This window comes from Miscanthus floridulus, chromosome 5 (genome assembly GCF_019320115.1).
Source record: "Miscanthus floridulus cultivar M001 chromosome 5, ASM1932011v1, whole genome shotgun sequence".
Classification (NCBI taxonomy): Eukaryota; Viridiplantae; Streptophyta; class Magnoliopsida; order Poales; family Poaceae; genus Miscanthus; species Miscanthus floridulus.
In genome coordinates this window covers 142,310,671-142,329,916 of record NC_089584.1, presented here as the reverse complement: position 1 = coordinate 142,329,916, position 19,246 = coordinate 142,310,671, and the positions used below count along the sequence as shown (strand labels likewise).

The window sequence follows — 19,246 nt, the reverse complement described above, 5'->3', positions numbered from 1 at the left end:
GTTCACTTTTGTCCCTAGCGGTGTCAAACCACGCTAAAAAAATCTAGAATGCCCTTATGTTTGAATGTCATGTTAAATTTCCTTGTTCCTCTAGTGCCACTGAAAGTTCACACACACAGGCCAGCAGCGCATGCACAAGCTGGTTCCAGACTATTACGTGTCCACACCACCAACATCGGACATGTATAGGGACAATTAACCCATGTGCACCAGCACGAAGGTTGCGGATAATGAAATCGTCATTATCCGCTCCACCGGCTTGGCAAGCAAGCCGATAATCCTCCAGCCATAGTCCGGGATTCGTTTCCCCAGAGTATTTCGGGATATTAGTCGGTGGTCGGTACCGTGGTGGGAAGATGGTGTTGAGGATGTATCGGCCGAAGGCCTTAGGTCCTGGCAAGCCGAGGCTCGGGCTTCGGTCCTCGCCGCTGTCATAGCGTCCACCACGTCGAGGGTGGTAGCCGTGGCAAGCCCCCTCCCTCGCATCGCCGCGGGCACATTTGCGGGCGCCGAGGGTGTTGCACGCGTCACAGTGGTGGCTGAGACGCTCATGCACCGGGACTGCGGTGCGTGGCCTGCCGCCTTGCGACGCCTGGTGGACTGACGCATCCTTGTCGGGTCGCTCTAAGGGCGTGCGCTGGCTGGCGTCGAGCTCGCATCATCAAGACAACGAGCTCTCGGCCTGTTGCGCCGCCGCACGCTCGAGTAGCATGCGAATCTCACGATGGGCCAGACGATCCTCGGGTATCGTGGGCCCCGGAAGCCCCCGGAGCAAGGCCGCCGCAGCAGCGATGTTCTGGCTTGCCCGAGCGAAGTGTGGGAGTGCTTCATCGTCCTCGATGATCCTCCGGTTTATGTCGCGGGCCATGGCGCGTGCACGCCCACCGTCTTTGTGGTGCTCGATCTCTCGATCGAGCTCCGCGCGTTCCTACTCGAGCTGGAGTCGCGCTTCCTCGAGCTCTTGGTGTCGGGCCTTCAGCTGCTCCACCTGTAGGCAAGGTGGGGCCCCTGCATCCCCCTCGGCCTCATCGTCGAGGTCGTTCGTTGGGGTAGCCTCTTCCTCGTGGATGCTTTCGACTTGTCCCTTGGGGGCACCTACCATGAAACATTCACAAGAGGGGTGGTGGCTCCCCCTGCTGGAGTTAGAGCTAGAGGGCGACTCTGATTCTTCTCCGAGGAAGTCATGGAAAGACTCTGTGACATATTCGGTCATCCCCACGAACTCGTCGTTCGCAGGGAATGGAGGAGTGCATTGCGCCACAAGGTGGCCAACGGTCTCTGCGGCATTCCGGATGAGGTATTCTAGAGAGAGCGGCTCTCCTCCGGCAAGCTGTGCCATGACGTTGGCGAACGAGAAGGTGAGGTGGCATAGGTCCTCCCGGGACGGTCAGGGTCCCAGGAAGGCGCCGAGCTGGCGCTCTAACCTTCCATAGTCGAAGCCGAGGAGCTGGTCGCTCCTAGGGGCACGGACCTCTGGTGCGTGTAGCTACAACTCCTCAAGCACCTCAGCGATCACGTCGTGGTCGACAGAGCGGAGAGGTTGGACGATGGCGGGAGCCTGCGCTAAGTCTCCCTTCATCGTGACGACGAAGGCCAGGTCCCCAAAGCGCACGTGCGCGCCTGGGACCCAACCGACGTTGTGACTAGCCATCCAAAGCCTAGCGTGGATGTCGAGACGCGCAAAAGGCCCCTACTTGGAGCGCCAACTGTCAGTGTTTCGAGTTACCACCAATGAGTAAATTTCTAGTATTGCGTGTCTGGCTCGGATGGTGTGCTTAGAGGATACGAGGTTTATACTGGTTCAGGCAGAGTGTCCCTACGTCCATTTCATCGCTGCTGCTCATGTTACTAGCACCAAAAGTTTATAGTAGGGGTTATAAACGGGCGAGAGAGGGACAGGTCCCAAGTCTCTGGTGGAAAGAGTGAATGGGTGCCATGAGCTCGGTTGCTGCTTAGCTATTTGCTTGTGTTGTATTCTTGTGTGTTTATCTGGCTTGAATCGGATCAGGATAATTCGATCGGATGCCCCCCTTCATGGGATGCCCTGCTTTCCTTTTTATAGACCAAGGGAAAGCACAGATTATAGCAGAGGGAAAGAGAAAAATGAGAGAGATCTGAAGGCCTTTAGGTTCGCCAGGTCCTTCTCATCCTTCATGTGGGTCCCACTGACCCTGTAGATGTCAATAGGAATGGCTCCACGTCGTGGCCCTGTCCGTCACTGGCGCCATGCACAGGCGTTCTCTGCCGGTCATGGCGCTCCACTCCGTCCTGGCGGACATCGTGGTGAACTGACACGCCTGTCAGTGTTCGTACGAGGGTTAGACAGAACAACACCGTTACGCCCGACGTTGTTCCTAATGTGAATCATCGGGTATGGCTCGTCGTAACCGTGGGTTACATCAGGGCGTGCCGGTCTCCTCTCTGGTGTCAAAGCTTTGACCTAGGCCCATACACTTGGACCTGGAGTGGATGGCGGCGGCATGGGTCTTCGTCGGGCGAGACGGAGTCCGCGGCCTCGGGGTCGGGCGAGGCGGAGCCCTCTCCCAGAGGTCGGGTGAGGCAGAGTGCAAACCCAAGGGTCGAACGAGGCGAAGCGCAAACCCAAGGGTTGGGCGAGACGGAGCCCGCGGCCTTGGGGTCGGATGAGGCAGAGCCCTCCCCCAGAGGCCGGGTGAGGTGGAACGCAAACCCAAGGGTCGGGCGAGGCAGAGCGTCAACCCAAGGGTCAGGCAAGGCGAAGCCCGCGACCTTGGGGTCGAACGAGGCGAAGCCCTCCCCCAGAGGCCGAGCGAGGCAGAGCGCAAACCCAAGGGTCGGGCAAGGCGAAGCGTAAACCCAAGGGTCAGGCAAGGCGGATCCCGTGGCCTCGGGGTTGGGCGAGGCAGAGTCCTTCCCTAGAGGCTCCCTAGAGGTCGGTCGAGGTAGAGCCCGCGCACCTGGGGGTCGGTTGGAGCCGTAGTCGCGCTCTTGACCGTTCGGATGAATTAATATTATGACCATTAGCCCCTCCTCTTCGGGTACCCTAGTATTGGTCCTCAACAACAGGCACGAGAACCATCACAAGTAAGGAGGGATACGAAGCTAAAAACGCTCCTACGGCCCATTTAGGACCAGGAGTTCGAAGGCTAGCCCTCCAACAGGTTCACAGCTGCTCCGGGGCAACCTTAGAGCGAGGGGTGGAAAGGGATGGCCCACTAGCGGCCAGTACCTGGGCGCACAAGCACCGTGGGCATCCCGTCCCATGTTCAAGTCTTGGTCGGTTCCTAGTCCATGGTTTTCCTCGAAGAAAGGCAACGAGCTCTTGGGACCGGCCGAACGGACCCAAGAACTATATGGATTGGCCGCCAAGAGTCTGGAGTCGGTCACTAGCTGACCCATGCCAGACCCCCGCTAACGAGAAGCCGGGGCCCCACTCGGACTAGCCTGTTAACAGCTCACCGAGCACCATGTTTCGTCCATCGAGAAACAACGTGGCATGGCTCAGCCCCTTCATTTTATCGAAAAAAACGCTCGAGGGATGACGATTACAAAGACGAGCCGACCCTTGACCCGACCCCTGCTACACGCGGGGGCTCGAGGAAAGTTGGACTCGCAAGGAGACCGAACGCGCGGTTATAGTACGACGACAGACCAATCGGATCCTAGGTGACCGAAATCAAGAAAAATCTTTTCGACCTCCCGAATCCTACGGTTATATGCCCCAAGAAGATCGATCGCGACAAAAGGAAATCACCGTCCTACCAGGACACGCCGGGGGCTATAAAAAGAAGGCCACGGCCCTCAGAGTCCTCCCGTCTAGAAAAGCCTCCAAAGGAGTATTCTACTCCTCCGCTGGCTCGGAGGCTACTATCATGTATCGATATTAGGGATACCCAAAGCAATGAAGTTAGCGCCCACACTAACTTCCCCGGGTGGCTCGAGACGTATTAAAAAGTCTCGCCCGACCCTAAGGCCGTAGGCTCCGTCTCACCCAACCTCAAGGACGCGGTTTTCGCCTCGCCCAAGGTCGCTGGCTTCGTCTTGCCCGACCTCGAGGACATAGGTTCCGTCTCGTCTGACGGAGACTCATACCGTCGCCAACCACTCTAGGTCCAAGTGTATGGGCCTGGGTCAAAACTCTGACGCCAGGGAAGAGGCTGGCATGCCTCGATGTAACATGTGGCCATGATGGGCCATACCTGGGGATTCACATCAAGAACAAGGTCGGACGTGCCATTGCTGTTCTGCCTAATCCTCGTACGGACGCTGACAGACGCGTCAGTTCACCATGACGTCCGTCGGGACGGAGTGAAACGCCATGACCAGCAGATGACGCCTGCGCATGGCCCCAGTGATGAACAGGGCCGCGACAAGAAACCGTCCATGTTGACATCTATAGGATCGGCGGAACCCGAATGAAGGAGAAGAAGGACCCGACAACCATAAAAGCCTTCTTCTCTCTCGTTCTTCTTATTTTTCTCCTCTGTAACCCATGCTTTCCCTTCGTCTATAAAAGGGGAAGCAGGGGACCCGATGACAAAGGGAGCTTGACACGAGAGCTTGACACAGGAGAGCTTGACACGAGAGCACGACACGAGCATACGGCTGAGCGGCAAGCGAGCTCTCAACACCCGTTCACTCCTTCCACCAGAAACTTGAGATCATCTTACTCTCTCACTTGTTTGTAACCCCTACTGTAAACCAAGTGCCGGTAACACGAGCAGCAGCGAACTGGACGTAGGGACGTTCCGCTCGAACCAGTATAAACCCTTGTGTTCTCCGAGCACACCATCCAAGCCAGACGTGTAAATATAAATTTACTCATCGGTGGTCCAAAACATCGACATTCGCCATGATAGTTCCGGAACGGGATCACCTTCCAGTTTAAGATTGACCACGCAAACGTGGTCCGCCTCATTGGGTGCTGCCTCGAGACGAACGTCCCCAAGCTTGTCTTCGAGTTCGTCCCCAACGGGAGCCTCTGTGACCTGCTCCATGGCGCGAGGCGTCGTCAGGAGCTCCCGCTGCCGGCGCGTCTGCGCATCGCCATTGGCGCTGCCGAAGCTCTCTCCTACATGCACTCTCACGGTCACCACAACTACGTCCACGGGGACGTCAAGTCCGCAAACATTCTCCTCGACAACGACCTCACGCCCAAGGTCTCTGACTTCGGATCGGCCAAGCTCGTGTCCATCGTCAATGGGTATGCCAAGTGGTGTGTGTCAGGGGACATGAACTACGTACATCGATCGATCCCACGTACATATAGACTGGCCGCTTCACAGAGAAGAGCGACGTCTACAGCTTTGGGGTGGTTCTCTTGGAGCTCACCACGAGGAAGACGGTCAAGTATGATGAGAGCAACAGCCTCCCGATAGACTTCGTCAAGTGCTGCAAGGAGGAAGGGAACGGAAGGGCAATGTACGACCGAGAGATTCTTATGGCTCATCATGCTCAGGAATGCCTCGACAAGATCGGCGCGCTTGCGGTGCAATGTCTAAAGACGTGGATGAGAGACCGACTATGGCACAAGTGTTGAAGCAGCTCAAGCAAGTGAAGGTAATAGCTTGCGGAGGGTCATCATGCTAAAAAGCACGTATATATATGTAGATGCAGCAAGGTGTTGACTCAGAAAACATGGTTTGTATTACGCAAAAAAAAAATGGTTTGAATTCTATTTAAAGCTACTTCCTACTTGTGTACATTGTAATAGTCTAGACTCTGCAGTTGGTTGTACGAACAACTATGCGTGCTGTCCTGGAAGTTTTTTTTTCCTTGTGTCAGTTTGGTGACAGTACTTATTCAGATTAGCCTAAGAAAATATTGTGGTAGTGAACTGTGAACTAGCTAAAATACTCTACGGTGGGTTTCTATCTTATATATAGTTATACACTGATTAGAGATCTTCCCTCCATGTTAATTTTCACAAGACACGCTAAGAAAAAAGATAAATTCTAGAATTTCTCATAATAATTAGAAACATCTCCAGCCTTTAATCTGGCGGATTCTAAGTTCTATCCATCATCACAAATAGCCATTGGATCTATTCTAATTTCTAAAAATTGCCAACCTTTGCCATTCACTACAACAAATCCTTTAATCTATGATGCTTCCCTCATCACTCCAGTGCCCTCCACTGCACCAGCACACTCCCTAAGTCCTTAGGCTATCCCAAATCAGAGCTAAACGTTTTCCCCCTCTCTCTCTTCTTCACCCCCATCACCTTCCTTTACCTCTCGCTTTTGTATGTTATTGAGCCTGAACGTGAGATACAAGCAAATACACTCAGTGATTTCTTCTCATTTTGTATCTTGGGTTTTCCTGAAGCAAGATATCAACCATAAACTTTCTCCAAGAATATTTGATCAAGCATATTAATAAGATCTAAAATATTCACTTCTCATGGAAACATTACCCCCACTCCTTTCTAACCGATCAGGGCAGCTCAGATTTCTCCATCAAAGAGATGTGTCAGAACATTGCTCTTGTATAGTTGTCTCAGAAGAATGTACAGTGAAACGTGAGTACATGACGTAAAGCACAAATTACATCAAAGGGACTGCAGAATTCGTGTAAACGCCCTATCACCAACCTAGAAATAACATATTTACGACCTCGCTGACTGACTATTTCTACCTGGAGTTGTCTGCAAGGGGGCTTGGGAGGTGCTGAGTGCTGACATAGTGCATCTTGTAGACAGGCACCCTCAAGATAACCTGCATGCAAAAAAGGCCCTTTCATTCTAAGCTGGCCCTTTTGGCCGGCTACATTTTTAGTGAGTGGAAATAGCAGATGGAAAGTTGAAGATTCATCAGAATAAAAGGTTGCAACATATCAGAAGAGTCATCTGACTATTGAAGTATGCCGCTTTTCTGTTTATTTTTATTTCATACTACAGAATGGAAGTTGCTGATCCAATATAGAATTTCCTGTTCAGGCAAAACTTTGAGTCTAGCTGAGAAAGTTTCTGTAATTACCTTGTGTCAAGTTACCATGTGCTAGTCATATATTGTTCACTTGATTGGTTTGTGGTGGGTGTAAAATTCCTCAGAGCAGCAATGAGCACTCATTCTGTACTTCTTCTGGATCAGCATTGAAGATCTGCAAAATCCACTAGGTGAGCACCTGTGCCACTTCCAGCCTTCAGTTACAGCTGGTTCAGCCTTTGTTAATCTACTTGGCCTTCTTCTTTTTTGCTTTCTTCTTTTTCTTTTGACCAGCTTCTGATTCTCGTTTGAAGATCGCCAGGATTTCAATGCTGTGTTAGCAAATTTCATTTAGTGCGGCCAAAGTAGACAGTATACACATCATAAACTAGATAGGTTCAGTATGAACCGATAGAAAAGTTCTTTCAAAAACTTCAGAGAGTACAACACAAAGGAATCATCGACTTCACTACAGAAAATTCAAGTCTGTAATGACCCAAAACAGCTACCAATTAGGATTCATGGTAGTACTTTTGAAGTTGAAAAGGCTAACTTTTGTTCTTGCAACACCAAAACTTGGTGAAATGTATAATGATATTTGAAGCAGTCAAATATGCCTTGGTACTTTCTAGTCAAATATGCCTTGGTACAATCTAGTCAAGGAGCAGAAACAGTTACCTATCTGTGCCAGGGAAGAAGTTAAAAGCATGAGCATTCTCCAACTGCCAGGCCTTGCTGGATATCAAGCTTTTGCAGTCCTGCACAAGAAATGATTACAGATATCAGAACCGTCAGATGACTGAGTTCCAAAGGATAAAGATTGGCAGCTGCTTTGAAGTTGCATAAACAAATGAGGTTCTGGGTCTTAGTGAAACTTAAGCACTCTGTACCTTCTTAAAACTTTCCCATCCACAGCTAATGTATATGAGAGTTTCAGGCCACGTTTCGCTGCCCTCTTCAGTTGTTGTATTATCAACATGAACTGCTGCCTCCCTTGCCCGTAAGATCCATGGTCTCTTCTCATCCTTAACCTTTGCAAGCGAGCTGAGTTCAGAAAATGAATCTCTTATTAGTAAGGTTACCACAAGAAGGAATTCAAAATCCAAGAGAGGGGAAAAAACAGCACAGATGTTGTATCTTATTGCTGGAAATAAAAGCAAGAAAGTACAGAAACAATATAATACTATTAGCTACACCTTTTAGCCTTGTATGCCTTGCGCTCAGACAAAGCAACTTTCTGTAAAGCGCTGATAACAGATGGGTGCAATCCTTTCCTGGGAGGATCCACAATAACGACACTAGACCCTTCAAGCCAGTGAACAGGTTCCTGGTGCCATGACACAGAATTACATATTCCAGTGAAAGCCAAAATATATAAGATATAACCACAGTACAAATACAAAATTGATTGCTTACAACTGAAGCGTCAGTATGGTGCCAAGTGATGGTGCAACCCAGGTTTGCTGGAAGTCGGCTTGCTGATGTCTCGAAAGACATCTTTGACTGTTTGTTAATCTCAACACATTTCACAGACCTGAAAGTAGAATGACTTTTTTTCATGAAAATAGCTGTATAGACAAGCATGCAACCTTAAGATAATATGTTGAAAGTGGGCATGTCCAGTTGGATATGGACAGCACCAAGCTGCAGCATGTGTTGCCCCAAAATAGATCTTAGATTCAGATTTGGGAACTACCAGAGGATAGCTTAGCCCTTGGCCGCTTGGATTGAAGAGAAATGCAATGGCTTGTTTTTTTTTACAATGACACTCCCTTATCCTTTATAGGCAAAGGGGACTCTTACTTACTACAGCATATTCTAACCACTAAAGTGGATGCTGAGTATATTCCTAACACTAGGCTTGGAAGCCAAGAAAAGTAAAAGTGCAGGAAAAGTAAAATATAAGTGCTTTAGCACTAGTTTATCTATCAATTCTCCCCCTAAGCCTTGTGCCGAGCTCTGGAGGCCCAATCCTCTCCCTCGTCTCCTGAAACTTGGAGTTCTCCAGCGACTTGGTGAGAATGTCAGCCAGCTGATCAATAGTGGCAATGTGGCTGGCCTTGATGCTCCTGTCCTCCAAGCAATTTCTGATGAAATGGTACTTGATGCGGATGTGCTTGCTTCTCTCATGGAAGACAGGGTTCTTGGCCAGAGCTAGAGCAGACTTGCTGTCCACCTTCAGCTCAACCACATCCACCTTCCTACCAAGGAGCTCTGCCAGCATCCTTGACAGCCATAGTGCCTGAGTTGTTGCAGTGGTGGTGGCGATGTACTCCGCTTCACAGCTTGAGAGGGCCACCACCTTCTGCTTGAGGGACTGCCAGCAGACCAAGCAATCATGGAGGAAGAACATCGTCCTGGTTGTGCTCTTGCTGGTATCCGCATCGCCGGCGAGGTCGCTGTCGTAGTAGCCGACAAACCACGCCGTGTCGGGGGCCCTTCCGTAGTGGAGACCGCAGTCGAGGGTGCCCGCCACGTAGCGCAGGATTCGCTTGACGACCTGCAGATGCTCCATCGTCAACCGCTCCATGAACCGGCTCATGTACCCGACGACGAACGCAATGTCCGGCCGGGTATGGACCAGGTAGCGCAAGCTCCCGATCAGCCACCGGTAATGGGTGGGATCGACCTCCTCCATCGTGCTCTCCCGACTCAGCTTGAGCTTCTCCTCCATCGGGGTGTGGGTTGGATTGCAGCCGGTCATGCCGCCGAGCTCGAGGATGCGCTTGGCGTAGTGGGTTTGTCGGAGGGCGATCCCGCTGGTGTCCTGGCGCACTTCAACGCCGAGGTAGAAGCAGAGGAGGCCGAGGTCACTCATGTCGAACGCCTTCTTCATCTGTGCCTTGAACACCTCCATCTTCTGCTCTTCAGCGCCGGTGATGATGAGGTCGTCGACGTAACGTTGCGTCCGGCCCCGCTGGTACACCGCCGCCTCATGGGCGCTCTGCTTGAAGCCCATCTTCTTGAGTGTGGCGTCGAACTTCGCGTTCCAGGCGCACGATGCCTAACACAGGCCATAGAGTGTCGTGCGCAGGCGGTACACCTTCCCCTCTTCTCCGGCGACGGCGTAGCCAGGTGTCTGGCGCACGTAGACCTCCTCCTTGAGGTCGTCGTTGAGGAAGGCGGACTTCACGTCCATGTGGTGGACTTGCCACCCCTCTTGAGCCGCCAGCGCGAGGAGGACACGGACTAATTCCATGCACGCCACGGGGGCGAAGGCGCCGTCGTAGTCGATCCCCTCCTGCTGGACGAAACCGCGCCTTGTGCTTGATCATCGCGCCCAGCTCGTCCTTCTTGAGCTAGAACACTCACTTCAAGGTGATGGGGCGGTGGCCGTCCGACAGTGGCACCAGCTTCCAGGTGCGGTTCTGCTCAACGGACTTGAGCTCCTGCTCCATCACCGCCCGCCATGCCGGATCACCCTACGCCTCAGCATAAGTGGTCGGCTCACCGGCGTGCGTCAGATGTAGCTGAGCGAAGAGCCTCTCGGACTGGTCCGGTGGAGACTGCTCTCCGAGGATGTTTGCCACCGTGCGGTACTGGAGGGGCTCATCGTCGTAGTAGGCGTCCAGGCGGTCTTTATCATCTTCCAGTGGCGTCGCGTACTCGACCCCCGACTGCCCTGCATGCGCTGGTGTCGCAGCGGGCGAGGTACAAGACACCGAGGGGGTCAGCTAGTGCGCCGGAGTGGTCGGCTGTGGTGCTAGAGAGGTCGGAGCTGCTGCCGATGGACTGCCGACCACCGCCGATGGGCTGCCGACCCCGGATTTAGTGATGGCGAACGCGGCGGAGCTGATGAAGAGGTCGGCGCTGGCGATGAAGACCCAGACGTCGACAAGGATGCACCTTGTGCTCCCTCAGCACCGCCCAGCCACGCGTACTCGACGGTGAAGTCGCGAAGCGCGGCTGCCGACCCGTCGTCCACCGCCTTGTCCTATGCCCAGCCGCGTCCTTCATCGAACACGACGTCTCGCGCCACGCGCATGCACCGTGTCGCCGGGTCGAGCACGCGATAGGCCTTAGCCCCCTCTGCGTAGCCGATGAAGACCCCCGGCGAGCCGAGATCGTCGAGCTTGCCGACGTGGTTCAGCTCCTTGATAAAGGCGAGGCAGCCGAAGACGCGCAGATAGCTGACCGCCGGCTTGCACCCGTGACAGGCCTCATACGACGTCTTGACGTCGAGTGCACTGGTTAGCGAGCGGTTGAGCAGGTGTACAACGGTCATTACGGCCTCGCCCCAGTAGATCGCCGGCATGCCGCGCTGCTTGAGAAGGGGGCTTGCCGCTGCCACCACCGTCTAATTGCGGCGCTCGACCACGGCGTTTTGCTGCGGTGAGTAGGGCGTGGAGTAGTGGCGCTGAATCCCCTCGTCGGCGTAGGGCGTGTTTGGGAGAGCGTTCGCTCAGCTTCTGAGCAAGATAAGCCAAAAAGCCCGCACAAACGCCTTGCGTTACGAGCCTGCCAGCGAACGCGCTTCCGCGACTGACCGTCGCCCGCAACGCTTCCCAAATCGCGAGCTCCACCCCGCTTTTCCAAATCGCGCAGGATTTTCCTCTCCCTGCCCCTCAGACCCGAGGCCCTCCCTCCTCTCCCCAGCACGTGCCCCCCGGCGGGACCGAGGCGGGCACGCGGCACCCTGGCGACCACGACCGAGGCGGGTCTCCTGGCGGGCGCGCGGGGCCCGTCCCCCTCCTCCGGCAGCGCACGGGGCCCGTCCCCCTCCTCCGGCAGTGGCGCGCGGGGCCCGTCCCCCTCCTCCGGCAGATCCGGCTCCGGTGCAGCGGATCCAGCACGGGAGCGGCGGATCGAGGCGGGCACGCGGCACCCCGGCGGGACCGAGGCAGGCACGCGGCACCCCGGCGACCGCGACCGAGGCGGGTCTCCTGGCGGGCGCGCGGGGCCCGTCCCCCTCCTCCGGCAGCGCACGGGGCCCGTCCCCCTCCTCCGGCAGTGGCGCGCGGGGCCCGTCCCCCTCCTCCGGCAGATCCGGCTCCGGTGCAGCGGATCCAGCACGGGAGCGGCGGATCCGACTCCGGCGCGGCAGATCCGGCACGGGAGCGGCGGATTCGACTCCGGCGACGGTCCTCACCTCCTCTTCTCTGGCTCGCCTCGCCTCCCCTCCCCTCCCCTCCGCCGGATCTGAAGGAAGGGCGCCGGCGGCCCTCTCCTCCCCCTCGGCCGGCACCACCCCTTGAAGCACCGCCGGTTCCTTGCCGGGGGGAAGATGATGGTTGCCGCCTGCCCACGCCGTGCTGGAAGGCAAGGAGCAGGAGGAGGAAGAGGAAGAGGACGAGGGAGCCAGCAAGGTCTCTGTGTGGGGGGGGGGGGTAGATAGGTCAATTTACATCTAGAACAGATAATCATCCAGAAATAATCAGGAAAGCCAAACGCCCAGTTTATTCAGATAGCAGATTCTCCAGATCGTGACTTATCAGATAAGCCTGCTCAGCTTATAAGCGAGACTCAGAAAAGCTCTCCCAAACACGCCCGTAGTACGACGCGGACTCGGCCGCCGTGAACTCGCCACCGTTGTCCGTGCGGATCACGCGGCGCTTGCGGCCGCACTCCTCCGCAGCTGCCTGATGGCGCTTGATGGCGTCTGCAGCTGCCGCCTTGGAATCAAGCAGCACGGCCCACATGTAGCGGGTGGCGTCGTCGACGAACAGTAGGAAGTAGCGCCGACCTCCAAGAGTGGCCGGTGACACTGGACCGCAGAGGTCACCGTGCACCAACTCGACCTGCTCGGTGGCGCGGTAGGAGGCTTGACGCGGGAAGGACCGGCACTTCAGCTTGGTCACCACACAGGTGTCGCAAAGCTGCTCAACGTGGTCGACGCAGGGCATGCCGCGGACCATCTCCTCCTTGCCGAGCTGTTTCAGGGCCTCGAAGTGAAGATGCCCGAAACGCTCATGCCAGCGCCACGCCTCATCGTCCCGACGCGCGGCAAGGCAAATGGGGTGCGCCACCTGCACATGAAGCACGTAAAGGCGGTTGCTTCCCCGGTTCACCTTGGCGAGAAGGCGGCGGCTTCTATCCCAAATGCGTAGCACGCTGTCCTCGATCGCCACCCACGAGCCGTTCTCATCCAGCTGCCCGACACTGATGATGGAGTTCCTCAAGGCCAGGATATAGTACACACCGGTGAGGAGACGGTGCTCCCCCATCTTGGCCTTGAAGATGATCGAGCCGACTCCCTTGATCTCGACGGCGAAGGCGTCACCGAACTTGACGGAGCCCTTCACGCCGGAGTCCAGGTCGAAGAAGAACTCGCGCCGACCAGTCATGTGGTGCGTGGCACCGGTGTTGAGGTACCAGCCGTCGATCTTGTCATCGTCGGCGCCTTTGCCGAGGAAGGCGTGGGTGTGCGGTTCGTCGAGGTGGAGATGTGCGGAGCCAGGCGACGCAGAAAGGGAAAGCTTGGACCTTTCACCCCCTCCCCTGCTTCTTGCTACGGCTCGACGCACCCGTGTACCAGGAACAGAGCAGCAGCATCCTCCCCTGCTTGCGCGACGTGAGCCTGCCCACCACGGCGTGGAGGAAGGCGGCAGTCCTTGGCCCAGTGGCCCGACCTGCCGCAATTGTTGCAGGTGTCATCCGGTCGCCTTGCGCTCGCCGGCGGCGCCACCATCAGCGCTTGCTGAGCCCGGGGCCCGACCTGCTCCTTGCCGCCGCATGGCCGGCGACGCTCCTTGGAGGAACCGGATGGTCAGGATCCTTCCTCCTTCTTGTTCTTCTCGAAGGCATGCCACTGCTCCATCGTGTACAGCAGGTTGCCTCCGGCAGCGCCCAGCTCAGCGTGAGGCCCCTCTTCGTGGTCCTGCACCGCCTTGAGCCTCCCGGTCACGTCTTCGACGGTGAGCTGCTCGAAGTCGAGGAGCGTCTCGATCGACATGACGATCTACGCGTACTTCTTCGACATGCAGCTGAGGAATTTCTTCACCGCGCGCTCCTCCGTGAGGTCGATGTCGCTGTTGCGCGCCATCTGCTGCATCAGGTTGGTCAGGCGAAGGGCAAAGTCCTCGACTTGCTCACTTGGCTGAAAGGCGAGGCCTTCCCACTCCCTTCGGAGGCGCTACAGCGTCACTCGGCGCACACGATCTCCGCCGACGCGCATCACGGCGATCGATTCCCACGTCAACTTCGTCGTGGCCTTGTTGGCGAGGGAGGCGCCGAGCTCGGTGAGGATGGTGGCGCACAGGGCCTCCAGCGCTCGGCGATCGTCGTCGTAGCTGACGCCGCCGACATGTACCGCCTCCCACAGCCGTCGGGCCTGCAGCTTGGCCTTCATCTGCAGGCTCCACTCGTGGTAGTTCGACTTGGTGAGCATCGGCCATGGCGTTCCCGCTCCGGAGTCGCAGTAGACCGTCTGCAGCACCGGGGAGCACCCGCGGCGACCACGCCGCCGCTCTAGTGACGGCGACTGGCGGCGGCGCCCGTCCGGGCTGCGCGACTCTCCTCCCGTTGGCTCCGGCTCCTCCCGCTCCATCTCAGCACGCAGCGCTGCGGCTGCAGCCACCGCGGCCTGGGCCGCAGTCGCTGCCTGCCTAGCCGTCTTAGCCGCCGCCGCAGCCGCTGCCTCTGCGGCAGCAAGGTGCGTCGCGCGGTCGTCGGCTCCTGCTTCGGCCTTGGTGCCGGCAGCAGCACGGGCTCTGGCGATCTGGTTGGCGGTGGACATGGCTCTCTGCTCGCTCAAGAACCTGAAGGCTCCGATACCAGTTGTTGGTCTAAAATAGATCTCAGATTCAAATTTAGGAACTACCAGAGGACAGCTTGGCCCTTGGCCGCTTGGATTGAAGAGAAATGCAATGGCCTGTTTTTTTACAATAACACTCCCTTGCCCTTTATAGGCAAAGGGGACTTGCACTTGCTACAGCATATTCTAACCACTAAAGTGGATGCTAAGCATATTCATAATACTAGGCTTCTAAGTCAAGGAAAGTAAAAGTGCAGGAAAAGTAAAATACAGGTGCTTTAGCAATAGGCTTATCTATCAGCATGAAGTCCATAATTTTTTTTAATAAATACCAGATTTTTTTCCCACAAATATTTCTTCGGAAAACTAAAATTAGTTTGTTTTGTGCTTACAGCTCAACCAAAAAATAGGGTGGCTTAGGGCCAAATCACATAGGACAGGACCGAGACTTGGGCTCTGGGCTTTGCCCTTTTCATCGCAGGCTTTTGCAAATCAAGTCTGGGAAAGGCTTAGCAAGGCCTACGATATCAGTACTGGTATTTGCTTACTTTGCAGTCTACAACTAATAATACACATAACACCTAATAATATAACACCATGTCAAATGTTGTCAAAAGATTTCAACCAAGAGACCATATGGAAGCAAAAGCTCTTAGAATTAATGCATGCATTAAGACACTGCATCAGGTTGTAGATCTTTTAGTATGCAAATCCATTGTATCTGTCCTCACCAGCATATGTGAATAACATATGTTCCTCTTAGCATGCATTTATCTGCTCACCTACATTTCCTTGAAGCAGCAACTGATAGGCCAATAACGCCAGCCCCAGAGTACAAATCAACAACTGTTGAACCACGTGGTACATACTTGTTCAGCTTATGCAACAAAGAGTTAAATGACTGCAAAGAAAACAAAGCACAGTGTGATAGCAAGAAAACTTTATGAGAAAATTTACATGAGATAGCAAACACTAATACACTATAGCTTCAAACACATTTGAGATCCTTGCTCAAGCACGCAACAAAACAGGTGGCACATGGAGTTCTCGGGGGTATCAAGTAGCTTGCAGCCAATTGAATTGCCGAGAAGATTTTGTCATGAAATTTAGCACGGTATACTTGGTGAAATTGTACATGAGTAAGGACAATTTAAGTGCACATACCAGAGTATTAGCCTGGCCAAAGCTACAAGGATCCAGAGAAATATCAACTCCCCCATAACGCTCCCACAGGTCCCTCTCCCCCTTAAGATGTCTCCATTTATGCCCAAAAATTATCTGCAGAATGACACATTGTTATAAGGAAAGAAATAAAAACATGTTCCTTACAAGATAGTGTGGAGTTGGTTGCTCAGCAGATCTGGTAGCTAATCTTTGACCAAGGCAAACAGTTAAAAGTAATAATGAGAAGGAAGAACAACATGGTCGTACACATACATTCTTCCTCCTATCTGAAATATAAGTCCATCTAGGTTTGTCCAAAGTCAAAATATTATAACTTTAATCATCAATATCTAAATTTTTATATAGATTGACAACACAAGTTTGGCATTACTAAATTCATTATGAAAAGTACTTTCATCATATATAACTCTTTTCATTTAAGACAGTACATCTTGTGTAGAGATTGCTAGTCAAAGTTAAAACTGTTTGACTTAGAGCATCTCCAAGAGACTCTCCATATCCTTCCTAAATGTTAGAAATAGAGATTTAGGTGAAAAACTACCCTCCAACAACTTCTCTAAATGGTCATCCAAATATAGCCCATCTTATATTCTAGATTTTTCGCTAGCCAAAAATAGAAGATGAGAGTGGCTCTCTAGAGTGCGCATGAGATATAGAAAAACTGTTGGAGAGTGAAAAGATATAGAAAGCGATTTTTATGCAAATGGCTCTCCAAATGGTGATTTAGAAGGTGAGATTTAGAAACGCTCCTGGAGATGCTCTTAGGACAAACCTAGATGGACTTGTATTTCAGATTGGAGGAAGTACAGTTTGCATACATGTGAAGTAGAATGTAGTTATCCTATATATGACAAAGAAAAGTGATCTTGGTACACCTGCAACACCACCCACACTCCACTGCACCTTCACCCAAGGACATGAACCTACTCCAGCGGAATTTAGTACTAGATGCAGCATTGCTGCTTATATGTGGGGCAACAATGCCTGAATCTGTTCATCTGCTGACACATGCAGTGGTTACCACATGTCCATATGGATTATCGACTCCTAAGTCCTAGCTTCTGCAACCTGGTAATCGTTATGCCAGTGGTTCTAAAACAGAATCTCAGCATCACAGTATGTTTTATTGTCTTCCTTAGTTCCTTTGCACAAAACCACAACTACAGTAGCCATAATGATAATGCCAAATGAGTTGTATATTTTTTTACAAGAAACAATATAAGTATAGACATGGTTTACATCAACAAGAACTATGATATGGATATCTTACGTTGCTGGTTGATGTCTGAAAATTGGCCCATATAGAATGGATCAGATGAACAATACTTTTTGGCCCACCATTTCTCCACAAGTACTGTCACAAAAGGTATACTCACAATGATTTAGTGATACAGCGTGCAAAGCAGTGGAATGTGTTGGGACAAAGTTCCAATAGAAATATGAAAAGTACTCCATTGTTGCAGAACCTCAGTTTCAACAACTTACTTCTATCAATGAAGTCAGCTTCTCTGCGTTCTGGGAGCGCTCGTCTCTTGAATTCCAAACCAATGAAACTTGAATTTTCCCTGCACGGCACTGATATTTTCTATCACTTTGATCATGGGGATCGGCACATGAGCAGTTGAAGAATTAGGCTAACCTTGCTCGTATCTTTTATCAACTGGAATAGATGTGTTATATGTTGTCACGGCCATCTGAGCCCTTGTTTAGTTGCTACAATACCTGTCACATCGAATGTTTGCGGCCTGTGCATGGAGCATTAAATGTAGACGAAAAGAAAAACTAATTGCACAGTTTGGTGGGAAATTGTGAGACGAACGTTTTGAGCCTAATTAGTCTATGTTTGAACACTATTTGCCAAATAAAAACGAACATGCTACAGTAGCCCCAAAATCCAAATTCCTGCAACTAAACACAGCCTGAAAAACATGGCAACACAAATAAATTCCATTGCAGCAGGGAAGAACTACACACGATAGGCATCTGCACTCTCTATTAGAATATTCATATTCACACTTGAGTCTGTCAGGTGTACATGCTGGGCCTAGAAAAATATAAAGTTCCATTCAAATGGTTATGTGTTATTTTAAGAAAACTAACAATTACCTGAACATATCTGAGTTCACCAGTTCCAGCATCTTCATCAATTGGCTGAATACTTAGCTCCGTTATACCTGCAAATCCAATATATTAAACCTCACTGGTCAGACTGAAGACAACACTTCTGCACATCCATTGAAGCAAAGCATGAAGCAACAATAGTAACATACCTTGCCTTAGCAACTTAACAGCAGCATTAATGCTTGGGTGGTGAGCTGAAAAAAGGTGAAAGAAGAAACAAGGATTATAAATTGCAGTTACCATACTATGGCCCTGTTTGGAACAAGGATTCATTGTAGCGTACCAGAAGTGACACGAGTTTTGACAACTTCTTTACATAAATACTTTGAATTCATGATAAAATAAATTATGACAGCTAACCTCTGCACTCTCGAATATCTATAACAACATGCGTCCCTTCCTGGTATAAACCAATCAATGGGTTCTCTGGTGTTCCACGAACAGCTAACTTTGCCCGGCACCGCCATTGGGACTGAAAACACATTTGTCACATTTAGCAAGCTAGTTGGTCAAATAATATATAAATATTAGCATGGAAGATTGGACGGATGTTAGCTTCAAAATTAGAGGTTCTATTTAGTAATTAGTAAACTACAAACTTCACAACTAACCTAACCACGAAAATGAGACAGAGTATAACAAAACGCCCAAACAGCATATATAACTTTAAGGGAACTAGGACGAGATACAGCTGGAATTTTTATAAGCTACACAGTTAGATAGGGTACACGTACCAGCCTGCCTCTGCTGAAGGTGAAATCTCCGACCCCGTGCCCCTTGAAGAAATTCGCCACCTCCTGAAGCACCGGCGGCTTGTCGAGGTCCAACTCGTGCGTGCACCCTGAGCACCTACGAATTGGGCGAACAGAAAATTAGTTCGATCACACGCAAGCAGGAGAACTCTCTCTGTGTGCGGGTGTCGGCGGAGCGCGAGACGCACTTGCCGAAATGGACGCAATCGAGGCAGGTGGACGACGAAGACGCTACGGAGACAGTTGCAGGAGGCAGGGGTGTGGATACGGCCGCTGGTTTTGGCGTGGCGGGCTCCAGGCGCGGTGGTGGCGTCGTAGCAGGCGGAGGCGGAGGAAGGCGGACGCGAGTGTAAGGTGGAGGCGGCGGGCGGACGTGGGTGGTGCGAGGAGGAGGCCGCGTCGGGGTCGGGGTCGCCAGGCGCGTGGTGGACGGCGTCGGCCAGGGAGGCAGACCCGACGGGGGAGGCATGGCTCGCCGGCGGTGGGGGTGGGCAGGCGGGAAGTGAACGAAGAGAGGGAAACGGGGGGCAGGCAGACCCTCCTCCTCCTCTTGGATATTGGAGCGCAGATATTTTTCAGTGGGCTGAGCC

The 19,246-nt window shown here is 52.6% G+C and overlaps 2 protein-coding genes across 3 annotated transcripts; one reads left to right on the top strand and one right to left on the bottom strand.

The window, feature by feature from the left end:
- The first annotated feature begins 2,250 nt into the window (after window positions 1-2,250).
- On the top strand, window positions 2,251-5,790 carry LOC136455517 (wall-associated receptor kinase-like 2). The gene is made up of 4 exons (XM_066455513.1): window positions 2,251-2,283; window positions 4,839-5,138; window positions 5,249-5,467; window positions 5,764-5,790. The coding sequence occupies exons 1-4, from the start codon at window positions 2,251-2,253 to the stop codon at window positions 5,788-5,790; spliced, it is 579 nt and encodes a 192-aa protein (XP_066311610.1).
- A 594-nt stretch (window positions 5,791-6,384) lies between these two features.
- LOC136451022 (uncharacterized) lies at window positions 6,385-19,168 on the bottom strand. Of its 2 annotated transcripts, XR_010758508.1 has the most exons (16): window positions 18,845-19,168; window positions 18,639-18,753; window positions 18,265-18,376; window positions 18,054-18,098; window positions 17,890-17,957; window positions 17,423-17,477; window positions 17,269-17,348; window positions 17,054-17,137; window positions 15,763-15,876; window positions 15,381-15,499; window positions 8,322-8,439; window positions 8,102-8,232; window positions 7,796-7,949; window positions 7,584-7,663; window positions 6,957-7,237; window positions 6,385-6,695 (listed from the first exon to the last, which is right to left on the bottom strand). XR_010758508.1 is itself a non-coding variant. In XM_066451750.1 (15 exons), exons 1-15 carry the CDS (start codon window positions 19,123-19,125, stop codon window positions 7,153-7,155), a joined length of 1,641 nt encoding a protein of 546 aa, XP_066307847.1. In that variant the 5' UTR covers window positions 19,126-19,168; the 3' UTR covers window positions 6,385-7,152. The 2 variants fall into 2 exon arrangements, 1 of the variants encoding a protein (XP_066307847.1); XM_066451750.1 differs by having other exon boundaries at window positions 6,385-7,237.
- Between the last annotated feature and the right edge of the window lie 78 nt (window positions 19,169-19,246).